At 37.3% G+C, this 13,152-nt stretch overlaps 2 protein-coding genes across 2 annotated transcripts in view; both read left to right on the forward strand.

Annotated features, from left to right (window-relative positions):
- The first annotated feature begins 904 nt into the window (after positions 1-904).
- LOC117332546 lies at positions 905-2,191 on the forward strand. Its single transcript, XM_033891536.1, has one exon. It carries the CDS (start codon positions 905-907, stop codon positions 2,189-2,191), a length of 1,287 nt encoding a protein of 428 aa, XP_033747427.1.
- Positions 2,192-4,142: 1,951 nt separating this feature from the next.
- The window catches only part of LOC117327015 (sodium-dependent proline transporter-like), a 41,540-nt gene continuing 32,530 nt past the window's right edge, over positions 4,143-13,152 (forward strand). Inside the window, exons 1-2 of the mRNA XM_033883827.1 lie at positions 4,143-4,263; positions 8,053-8,250. The gene's annotated coding sequence lies outside the window, so the exon portion shown is untranslated. The remainder of the gene's footprint in view (positions 4,264-8,052; positions 8,251-13,152) is intronic.

Here is a 13,152-nt window from a genome sequence, read left to right on the forward strand (position 1 = left end):
ACACTTATGAAAAAATGACGTACTGCTGGTAATGGGCATGTAACTAGGTCAATGCTGATGATCTGGTTATTCTATCAGCTGGTGGCGAGGCTGTGCATCGGGCATATCCAGGAGGCATACTGTAAAATATGGCATTTTACTTAGCATCGAGTTGCGCCAGACATTTACTGCATGAAACAAGACAAATACCTGACCGAAAAATAAGACCAGACAATCAAAACAAAATCAATCAAGTTATACCGTCCGTCCGAACAAAGTGACCAGGTTAGTTATATAACCAGACTAACAAAATTATACCATCCGTCCGAACAAATTGACCAGGTACATGTAAGTCATATAACCAGACTAACCAAGTTATACCATCCGTCCGAACAAAGTGACCAGGTAAGTCATATAACCAGACTAACCAAGTTATACCATCCGTCCGAACAAAGTGACCAGGTAAATGATATAACCAGACTAACCAAGTTATACCATCCGTCCAAAGAAAAGTGACCAGGTTAGTTATATAACCAGACTAACCAAGTTATACCATCCGTCCGAACAAAGTGACCAGGTAAATGATATAACCAGACTAACCAAGTTATACCATCCGTCCAAACAAAGTGACCAGGTTAGTTATATAACCAGACTAACCAAGTTATACCATCCGTCCAAAAAAAGTGACCAGGTAAGTCATATAACCAGACTAACCAAGTTATACCATCCGTCCAAACAAAGTGACCAGGTAAGTCATATAACCAGACTAACCAAGTTATACCATCCGTCCAAACAAAGTGACCAGGTTAGTTATATAACCAGACCAACCAAGTTTTATCACATACCTATGTTATCTTACAATAGTAATACAACAATTTTCGAGGCGCGTTTTCTTGATTTGACAAGTTTGACAGTTCTTTCCAGCATGGAACTTTCCGATGTGAATTTCGAAATCCTACATGATCTGGTATTTGATGAAGAAGATGACATGGATGGGTTTGTAAATGATGAAGAAAATGATACCATGCTCTCAAAACAGCCTTTACAAACTAATGAAACCCTCCTCGATGTACCCGTGTCTGCTTCCCAGTTTATGCCTGTCCCCCCACCCGTACCCCCACCAATGCCTGTCCCCGAAACAACAATCCCAATACAACAAACTTCGGAATCTACTGGAATATCTTCCGAGAGAACATTCACGTCTGGAATCTCAGATTTAAGGGATTATATAATGAGTAAGAGAAACCCCAACACTGTTCGGAAAACTGGTTGTATCAGGAAATTTGTTGACTGGATAGCACAACCACCCCGCTCTGACGTAAGGCCATTGTGCGATATTTTGCCATTTGAAATGGACACTTATATAGGAGGGTTTCTTTTATTTGCCCAGAAGGATGACGGATCCCATTATGAACCCGACACTTTGACAAGCTTCCATCGCGGAATTGACCGTCATTTACGCGAAATAAACTATGCATACAACATCATGACGTCAGAGTTTTTCAGCACGAGCCGCCAGGTGTTGCAGTCGCGAAGGAAAGAACTTAAACAACGGGGGTTAGGCAACAAACCAAATAGGGCCGAGCCGGTCAGTGAAAATGAGGAAAACGCGTTGTGGGAAAGTGGGCAGTTAGGGTTGGACAATCCAAAGTCTCTTCTTAATATCATTTGGTACCACAACACGAAATTGTTGGGGTTCAGGGGGTGTGACGAAAACAGGCAATTAAAATGGGGAGATCTTGAACTGAAAACAGATGAAAACGGCCAAGAATATTTGGAATTCAATGAAAGATCGACTAAAACCCGTGGAGGAAATTCTACTCACCAAAGATCGTTTAATCCAAAACTTTTTGCAAATCCACAGAATTTATCCAGGTGTCCAATCGAATCTTATAAACTTTACGCAAAACACAGACCAGTTGAAATGAACACTGGCGAATCCCCTTTCTATCTTGCTGTTAACCACAACGAGAACGGTAAAAAGTGGTTCAAAAATCAGCCAGTTGGGAAAAATAAACTTTCCGTAATGATGAAAACAATGGCTAATAATGCTTGTCTTGTTGGAAAAAAGACCAACCAATCTCTCCGAAAAACTCTGCACAAAACTTTTACATTCTGGCGTTGCACCGACGACGATTATGCAGTTGAGTGGCCATACAATTGTAAACAGTGTGAACAATTACGCAGTTGCGTCTATGGATCAGCAGCGTGAAATGTGTGAACTTTTACAAAATGTCCCCAAAACATCTTTGTCATCAAAGTGTACATCATCAACACTGTCTCGCCGTGACGTAGTAGGTTCCAAAGAGATCGCACCTGTTCAAAATTCTACGGTCCCACGGTCATCTGGAGACTGTCAAAATCTTGCTACCGGGATGTTTTCTGGAGCGAATATTACTGGCGGCACATTTAACATTTCCTTTCAAATATCGTCGCAATCTACATCCTCTCATATAACTTCGCCACCGAAGAAATACCGACGAATCCTTCCAATAACTGACTCAGATGATGACAACTCTGTTTGACATGTCTCTGTGAACTGAGTGTGAATGAAATCTGCACGTGCTGTGACGTTGCGACTAGAAGTTAGGAGATTTTTTCGGTGTTATGAATATCTTCTTTTAATTTTAATTTTAAGCTATGTACAAATTATTTATTTCATAAATAATAAATAATTAAATAAACCAGTCTCTATACAAATTACTCCTTAAAATCGTCAACATTTGATTAAAATTGTTATTTAATGCCGAAAGACGGAACGGACAGTAAGGAGAATTTAGTGAGGAGAATTTGAACTCGGTACTGAAGATATTGAACATTTTATTATAATTTCACGTCTCAAAATGACATTGTTAATAAATGATTTCCTCCGATATTAGTATTGTTATCTCTCATTTTATCAATTTGAAAATAAGGAATTGAATAAACACAGATAGGCCTAATGTTGTTTATAACTGGAGCAGTCAATTCTAAGTAACCAGTGGCAGTGATCAGCTGATTCCGAGAAACGGGACCTGGTGACTTGAAAACGAAAGTAGGCACAAAGCGATGAGGTAACGAATAATACTTGCATTTTATTTAAAAGTAAAGAAACATTAAGAATGGTTAAGGTATGTGATAAAAGCAAAACCACCCATATGTGTTGATCTGCCGAGTCGGTCGCCCGAGTTTCTTGTAAATGTGAAACAAGAAACTCGGGCGACCGACTCGGCAGATCAACACATATGGGTGGTTTTGCTTATATACCATCCGTCCAAACAAAGTGACCAGGTTAGTTATATAACCAGACTAACCAAGTTATACCATCCGTCCAAACAAAGTGACCAGGTTAGTTATATAACCAGACTAACCAAGTTATACCATACGTCCAAAGAAAAGTGACCAGGTTAGTTATATAACCAGACTAACCAAGTTATACCATACGTCCAAAGAAAAGTGACCAGGTTAGTTATATAACCAGACTAACCAAGTTATACCACCCGTCCTAAGGAAAGTGACCAGGTAAGTGATATAACCAAATCACCCAAGTTATATTACTCGTCCAAAGAAAAGTGACCAGGTAAGTCCATCTACGTACGACAGGGTCTCAATCTAAAACGTCTGTGTGTCCTTAGCCCCATCTACGTACGTCCCACCTGTGTGGTAGCTGGTCAAATTATGTCTCCCCCTACAGTCCATTTCTGGCTTTATATAAGATTAATAGAATCTCTCAATCCTTTTGGGGTCTCAAACCGAGGGTGGAGATTGTTCAATTCCCAAACACGAGGCTTGCCGAGTGTTTGGGAACTTAACAATCTCCCCCGAGGGTTGAGATCCCCCTATACCATCCCAAAAAGGGGTGAATGATTATTTTGCTCTTACCCTGTTTTCCAATCGTAGTGTGAACCAAATCCAAACGTATGTAAAAAAAAAAAAAACACGTGGACGGCGGATAACTGTTGTGATAAGGCTGTAGCAGACGCTTTACACCTTACGATGTTGATTTCATACAAAATATAGTTCCGATAAGCTTCTCAAAAAGAACGCCAAACACTTACATGTAGTTAACTCTGATGATTAATACTTACAATGTATTTTGATTTCTTTTGTAAATAATACTGATATTTAAAATTCAAAAAGAACAAATATTACATTAATGAAAAGTGTGTCAAATACATTTCAAGTGATGGGACACCAGTCACTCCTGATCACTACTGTCAGTGTCGGCCCTATGCTGTGGATGTTAAGGCATTTGTATCACATAAGGACACGCTGTTGTGTTTTTGGGTTAAATTCTGTGAGCAGGTAAGTGGGGTTGTACAAGTTACCGACCGCGTTGGAGATGAGTTTTTACGCGACACATGTGCATCGTACACACCGACAGGTTTTTCACTAGCAAGAATTGCCGATTTTTTTTTTGATTTTTTTTTGACGTTGTTCAACAGACGGTAAATGATTGGGTTTTTTTTAGGTCCAGTTATGTGAAAAGCTTGTGTGTCCGGAACTCCCGTCTCCAGTAATTTCTGGCACAAGTGTTTTCGCTCACTAATGTTCGTCAGCCGTTTGTTTTCCACCTCGAGATGTGCAATGGAAGCCATATATTTTAGTAAATATGAAAGTTTATTCTCCCAACAGGACCTCTCAAAAACCAGTGTTGGGTGTCTCCGGGTTTGGTTTGGTTTGTGACTGGGGCTAGATAGAAGGGATGGTTGGGACTTGAAAAAAAATGCCGGTCGTTTGTCACAAAACACTTTGTAAGTTTGTATCGGACATCTTTCAGGATTGTTTGGTGTGGCGTACATCGTAGGCTTACTATCCCTTATATTTGTTACGTCAATTCCCGTTCTACACAAACGTACACAAACATTACATAAGTTCCGATCGGTTTAAATGTATCCTGAATAACACCTTGTTTTCTATTTGACCCAACAGTTACCAGATCACAGATTTTGAACATTTCATTATCTTTTTTAAAATCTTAAAATGCATACAGGTAAACAAGCAGACGAACATATGCATGTGTGTGACCCCGTAAAAGTAGTTCTGGGTCAGGTCATAGTGACGTCACCCTATCGAGAAAAAGAGCACGTTCAAAGAGCATGTGTAGCTTGTCTTTTCCCTAGGGTGAGAAAATCTCACCCCGGTAAAACTGCGGATATCCCTGTCCAGGGTATAGTATAGTATAGTATAGTTTATTCAACTGGAAGCCTTACGGCTCATAAGCATAAAATAGAAGCATCAACATACACATATATACAAAACGTAACTAATTGTTATAGAGGATGAACAAAACAGTAGGCATAACTGCTGAAAAACATCCGCAAACATTGATTTTAACAACAAAAGCACAATTTGTCAGAGAAGTCAGGGGTGGACAAAACAATAAACATAACTGGAGACGAGTACCTTAAGTCATTAATAAAAAGTAAATAATACAGTTTGTAAGAGTAGATAGATAGTAGTTACCAAACAATAGGTATAACTAATATAAGTATCTAGGATTTTTCAAATGCAAATATATACTTTGTGAGAATAATTAGATGATGAACAAACAATATATATGAATAGATATAAATAGAGATAAGTAACTAACATCGTTAATTCAACACTAAATACAAAGTGTACATAATTTAGATGAATAGTTAATGTATGAACAAAAAATAGGTATAGCTGGAGATAAACACGTACAATACGATATTGATCTATACTAAAGGTTGGAATCTCGATCGTAGTAACCAGCTTGATTGTAAATATTTTCCAAGATTACATAACTCTTTTTTATTGTGAACTGAAAGCAATTGGACAAGTTTAAAAGAAGACGGGTGATTCCAATAATATTTTTTAATGAATCTTTTTCGAATATCAACATATATAGGGTAAGAGAAAGTGTAAATCCTACATCGTGACATGTTTAAGTATCATTGTAATACCCTGTCCGTAGTTATACATAGAGTAGTTGGCTTGGCATCCCACGAGGTACGGTTAGCGTCTTGGAATATAGTATATATATGGCTCTCATGCCATTAGCCGGTTAACAAGCTGTCACCCGTAAATTCTAGCCAAGGTGTAGCTACTTAACATGCCTGTTATACCTATGAACCAATTAAATGCCTGAGCCTATTTAAATCCACAAGTTATTTTGCTACATATAACCAGATCAAACAAGTTGGTTGACCACCTGTACAAACAAAAGTGACCAGATAAGTCATATAACCAGATCAACCAATGTATACCACCTGTACAAAGAAAAGTGACCAGGTAAGCCCTAAAGCTAAATCAAATCTCGCAGACTAGACATTTCTTGGCTTTCTGGCCATCACATAGTCTGCAAACCGTAGAATTGATTAATATAGGAATGTTCGCTATACATTTGTAGTACCAGTATACTAATGTTTATCGACATTGTAGACTCCAGCCATTGCTATATGGAATTGAATTGCAACTAATAACTAGAGTATATAAAACATAATTTGAATTCAAGCGTCTTCAATAATTTATTTATCATTATTTATCACAATACGTTTATAAATCATAGCAATATTAAGGTGCTATCGCTGTACATATATAGATGTATGATCGTCGCAATTATCTTTTCTTGCAATATTTACCTAAATTGATATCTAATCCATCAAACCTTACTATCCATCTGTATTCAATCAAAATCATAAATGTTGAAAACCAAAATGTAGCACAACGTGTGGTATACGTATTTCGTCCCTTAAGGAAACGCCCAAATTGAATGAGAGAAAATACAATAAAAAAAAGATGCATATATATGATACCAACAGCGAGTCAATTCAGAGAAGAAAAAAGCGGTATACCGAGAGCAATTATCAGAGTCTTATTGTTTTCCATATTTTGTTGTTTTCCTGGACATAAACACCTTTTCGAGACTGATAACATATAGAACATTTTGAACTATATAAAAGCTCTTGGTCTGTACAACAAGATATGAATAGCCATAGCCACATTGGTGGTGGTGATGGTGGACCTCACTTGAAACACGGTTTGGTCACAGGCACCAAATGTAAGAGGAGTGGGAAAATGCACGGCCAGACCGGGGTTTGAACACGGGACCTCCGAAAAGTAGCCGGATGCTCTACCAATTGAGCTTCCTGGTTGCCGGTGATCGACCCGGCGCAGTTCCTCTACACATGAACAGTGTATTATTTTCATATTTCCCTCAACCCCCTGGTACTTCTTTGTCCTGCATATTCTGAATTAAGAAAATCATACATCAAAAAGTATTATTATTTTGTCGTCCAAGTGTTTATAAACTGATAGAATTATTTTCCAGTAAAAGTGTTAAAACTTTGAATAGATTGGGTAAATGTTTGTTACATGCCACTGCAGAAAGAAAAAAAACTCTCCTCGTAAGTAATTAAATTAAATGTGTTTTGGAAATTAAGATCACAGTTTTCATATATAGTGTTCCTGTGTATATTTAGAAAGTAGTTACTTATATTGAATAGTACATGTTTAAATTATGACGTCATACTGTCATGACGTCATAGGCATGCATTACGTAAATGCTGAATTGTTATGCATCAGTTTTCAAAATCAATATGTAGTTCATTATTATGTGTCGTAATTATATGGCTTGTGTTGTGTCCTCCGCCTCTTGTCATTCAATTTGCTATATGAATACATTTATACATGTATGAATATTTTGTTATCCTATATGCTGTGTTGCATTTGGAAATAAATAAATTGACGCATTTGAAGATGTAGGTCCGGAACATTTTGTCTTAATCTCTTGTACTTCCATATATGGACTGGTAGTTGTAATGTTATGTAGTAAGAGTTAGGAAGACGTTTTTGTCTGTTTCTTGATATTCTGAATAATACCTGATCTTAACTAGTTTGTCGGTCATGTGGACATTAAAGTTAATTCACGTACTATGTAATGTGATACATCAAGCACATGTCCTTTCCACAAATGTATACCTGTCAACATTTGGCATGGTTGATTAAAAAATATGGGCATAAAATCCTAAATCAAGTATGTAAACCAGTCCATTTCTTAAGCCACGCTTCCCTAGGTAATTGTTAAAAGTTTTATGGCGTTTACTTATACATGTTTATATTTACCAGTGGACGTCGGGGACAAGATGGAGTGTACAGCCAAGTCTTCTAATGGCGAGAGTAGTTCGTCGGAGGACAGTAATTCAAGATCTCCAAAACCTGAACAATGGGGAAATAAGGTGGACTTCTTTCTGTCCGTGCTTGGTCTCGTGGTCGGATTCGGAAATGTGTGGAGGTTCCCTTATGTGTGTATGAAGAATGGCGGAGGTAAGCTGGCACTATATAGAGACTTCGGATTTGTTTAAATTTACTTAACAAACAACCGAGTTTGTACCATGTGTAACAAGATATGGAGTATATTAGCAAAGAGTCTAAGATCAAATATATAAGGTATGATTGATTGATAAAAAGAATGAAAAATATAAATATATAGACATAAAAATGTTATCGCGAAAGAAAATATTACTGGTGCTGGAATGAATTTGGTAGTATTTTTACATAAATTCTGCACCCAAACTAACAACTACATGGGTATCTATCCTGGCAGGTCGCCATGCTCTAATGATAAATGATATGAAACCCTCTTTTACCCCGTGACTAATTCATAACAACTACAAAGACGGACATGTTTTCATCATCATAATTTGCTGTATTATGTACACCTATATAATTCATACCTATACAGGATATACAGTTGTATTCATGACAACTAGATATTGTGTTACATAATCGGGTGTCTGTATATAATCACAAAGACCTGCTCTGTTGTCACTGTTTTTGTCGTTATAGACACCATGAACTTGATCTGCATGTTAACTAAGGATATATTCCATAAGCACATTTAAGATGCTACATATTCGACGAAGAGTAATTTAACAATAAAGTTAGGAATTTGTCCATTAAAAACGAGGTAACGATGATGTATAATGTTATTTCATACAAGTACCAGAAGCTACCCTACTCATGGTATTACCACTCTCCGAGAATTTCAGCGTCCGGATCACCTTACATTAATTAAATTCTGAATCCTACAAACGATCACTGTAAGGGCGTTTGGTTTATTTTGTTTAACGGCCTGTTAGCAGCCATGGTCATTTAAGAACGTGCCAGGTTTGGGATGTGGAGGAAAGCCGGAGTACCCGGAAGAAAAACCACCGGCCTATGGTCAATACCAAGCAACTGTCCCTCGTGGGTTTCGAACTCGCGATACAGAGATGGAGGGCTAGTGATAAAGTGTCGGGACATCTTAACCACTCGGCCATCGACGCTAATACGATGTGTTGTCATGTTTTGGCTGTGTGTTAATTAGATATATTTCTCAACTGTGTGCGACATTTTTAGTAGTGTTAATTAGATGTATTTCTATACTGTGGGTGACATATGTTATTGTGTTGATAAGATTCTATACTGCGGCCGGGATGACAATTTTTGGTGGCGTTAATTAGATGTATTTGTATATTGTGGGTGAATTTTTATGCAACTTTCTGAGAAAAAAGTAGGTGTCGGCGATGTGTCATCGTTAACCAAATATTCGATAAACTTTAGTATCAAATTCTTCAAGCTAACCTGTCATCAATTTGAATTTAGATACAAGCATTTGTCACAATGGAAATGTGCAGTCAACACCAATAAGTTTAACAGAACTTTGCACATTTAATTTCGTGGTAGCCACTGCTTAAGTCTACGATAATTTGATAAGTTTCCTCGTGGTATCCATACTGCCTACTAGTTGTTCATGTAGCTATTTTTGTTTTAATACATCACACCTTTTAACGTAGTAATTTCCCTTCGGTTTTTTTTTTACACTTTTCCTAAACGTGTGTGAACATAACAAAGAAACTTGTGTACAGATGATATAATAACCTTTGAAGTTGTGTATTTGGGAATTAATGATTTTATCATGACTCTTTTTATGATTTATGCCACTTTGTTGATAATACTTGTCTTGGCATCTTAAATTTGTGTACTGAGTTTTGTGTGATTTCAATTAAACATTCCATTATCCTGGTAATTCGGACAGAGATATATTGGTACAAAAATATCAGTTGTCGGTAAAACGTGATAACAGTTAGATGGTAGTATCGAGGGGTTGTGGGTATATTATATAGTTGGTAGTATCGATGGATTGTGGGTATATTACATTGGTGGTAGTATCGAGGGATTGTGGGTATATTATATTGTTGGTAGTATCGAGGGATTGTGGTTATATTATATTGTTGGTAGTATCGAGGGATTGTGGGTATATTATATTGTTGGTAGTATCGAGGGATGGTGGGTATATTACATTGGAGGTAGTATCGAGGGGTTGTGGGTATATTATATTGTTGGTAGTATCGAGGGATTGTGGGTATATTATATTGTTGGTAGTATCGAGGGATTGTGGGTATATTATATTGATGGTAGTATCGAGGGATTGTGGGTATATTATATTGTTGGTAGTATCGAGGGATTGTGGGTATATTATATTGATGGTAGTATCGAGGGATTGTGGGTATATTACATTGATGGTAGTATCGAGGGATGGTGGGTATATTACATTGGAGGAAGTATCGAGGGGTTGTGGGTATATTATATTGTTGGTAGTATCGAGGGGTTGTGGGTATATTATATTGTTGGTAGTATCGAGGGATTGTGGTTATATTATATTGTTGGTAGTATCGAGGGATTGTGGGTATATTATATTGTTGGTAGTATCGAGGGATTGTGGGTATATTATATTGTTGGTAGTATCGAGGGATTGTGGGTATATTATATTGTTGGTAGTATCGAGGGATGGTGGGTATATTACATTGGAGGTAGTATCGAGGGATTGTGGGTATATTATATTGTTGGTAGTATCGAGGGATTGTGGGTATATTATATTGTTGGTAGTATCGAGGGATTGTGGGTATATTATATTGATGGTAGAATCGAGGGATTGTGGGTATATTATATTGTTGGTAGTATCGAGGGATTGTGGGTATATTATATTGGTGGTAGTATCGAGGGATTGTGGGTATATTATATTGTTGGTAGTATCGAGGGATTGTGGGTATATTATATTGATGGTAGTATCGAGGGATTGTGGGTATATTACATTGATGGTAGTATCGAGGGATTGTGGGTATATCACATTGGTGATAGTATCGAGGGATTGTGGGTATATTACATTGGTGGTAGTATCGAGGGATTGTGGGTATATCACATTGGTGGCAGTATCGAGGGATTGTGGGTATATTCCATTGATGGTAGTATCGAGGGATTGTGGGTATATTACATTGATGGTAGTATCGAGGGATTGTGTGTATATTACATTGGTGGTAGTATCGAGGGATTGTGGGTATATTACATTGGTGGTAGTATCGAGGGATTGTGGGTATATTACATTGGTGGTAGTATCGAGGGATTGTGGGTATATTACATTGGTGGTAGTATCGAGAGATTGTGGGTATATTATATTGGTGGTAGTATCGAGGGATTGTGGGTATATTACATTGGTGGTAGTATCGAGGGATTGTGGGTATATTATATTGTTGGTAGTATCGAGGGATTGTGGGTATATTACATTGATGGTAGTATCGCGGGATGGTGGGTATATTACATTGGTGGTAGTATAGAGGGATTGTGGGTATATTACATTGGTGGTAGTATAGATGGATTGTGGGTATATTACAATGTTGGTAGTATCTAGGGATTGTGGGTATATTACAATGTTGGTAGTATCGAGGGATTGTGGGTATATTACATCGATGGTAGTATCGAGGGATTGTGGGTATATTACATTGGTGGTAGTATCGAGGAATTGTGGGTATATTACAATGTTGGTAGTATCGAGGGATTGTTGGTATATTACATTGATGGTAGTATCGAGGGATTGTGGGTATTTTATATACATGCTGGAGATTGATGTGTTGGATAAACATATAATAAGGAATATTAATCAAGTATAGCTATCAATTAGATAAGCTATGTATTATTGATGTAATATAGAATTATATAAGATACGTTGCTATGTTTAATGTAATACTTATCAATTGTTATGCACTGTGTATACAGGTCTAGACACACAGAGAACATTACGTAATCTGATGTACTTATATGGAGGTCAGTGCATAGTTTAATAATTCTGTAATTTCGTTTTACTGTAATTTAATTTAGTGATAGAACCTTCTAGAAGCACACGTGTTGGTCAGAATATTATGTTAACCGAATTTTGAAAGTTGTTTGTTTACGATGGGTTGACGTAACCAGTTCATCTGTCACCAGCTAAGGCGTTATGTAAGCCTTTCTGTTTTTGTTTCACTAGCTCGATTCCAGAATGTCTGGGATCGGATTCAAAATTGGTAATTGTGTGACAGCTCTGGTCATTTCGGGTCATCCATCAAATTCCACGGAATTCCACCAACACGTGAGCATTGTGTATGTGTATAAAAAAAAAACCGAAGGGCTATCACATTGGCGGTAGTATCGAGGGATTGTGGGTATATTACAATGTTGGTAGTATCGAGGGATTGTGGGTATATCACATTGATGGTAGTATCGAGGGATTGTGGGTATATTACATTGATGGTAGTATCGAGGGATTGTGGGTATATTACATTGATGGCAGTATCGAGGGATTGTGGGTATATTATATTATATTACATTGATGGTAGTATCGAGGGATTGTGGGTATATTACATTGATGGTAGTATCGAGGGATTGTGGGTATATTACATTGATGGTAGTATCGAGGGATTGTGGGTATATTACATTGATGGTAGTATCGAGGGATTGTGGGTATATTACATTGATGGTAGTATCGAGGGATTGTGGGTATATTACATTGATGGTAGTATCGAGGGATTGTGGGTATATTATATTATATTACATTGATGGTAGTATCGAGGGATTGTGGGTATATTATATTATATTACATTGATGGTAGTATCGAGGGATTGTGGGTATATTACATTGATGGTAGTATCGAGGGATTGTGGGTATATTATATTAATGTATTACTCTGTGCTGAAAGGTGTTTATTCTCCATCTTCGTATATATTAGTTCAGGTTGTAGTTTAAATTGATATAATAAATCAAAATGTAAGTAGTATATAACAATATAACTAGGGACCCGACGTTTCATTGGTCATATTACCAGCTAGTCCACATGATCCGTAATTTTCTGAAACGAGCCATTATTGACCGGTC

Source organism: Pecten maximus, chromosome 1 (assembly GCF_902652985.1).
Source record: "Pecten maximus chromosome 1, xPecMax1.1, whole genome shotgun sequence".
Classification (NCBI taxonomy): Eukaryota; Metazoa; Mollusca; class Bivalvia; order Pectinida; family Pectinidae; genus Pecten; species Pecten maximus.

Bases quoted from the DNA above. Each gene is read 5' to 3' on its own strand.
- LOC117332546 (XM_033891536.1), top strand. From the start codon at position 905: ATGGAACTTTCCGATGTGAATTTCGAAATCCTACATGATCTGGTATTT.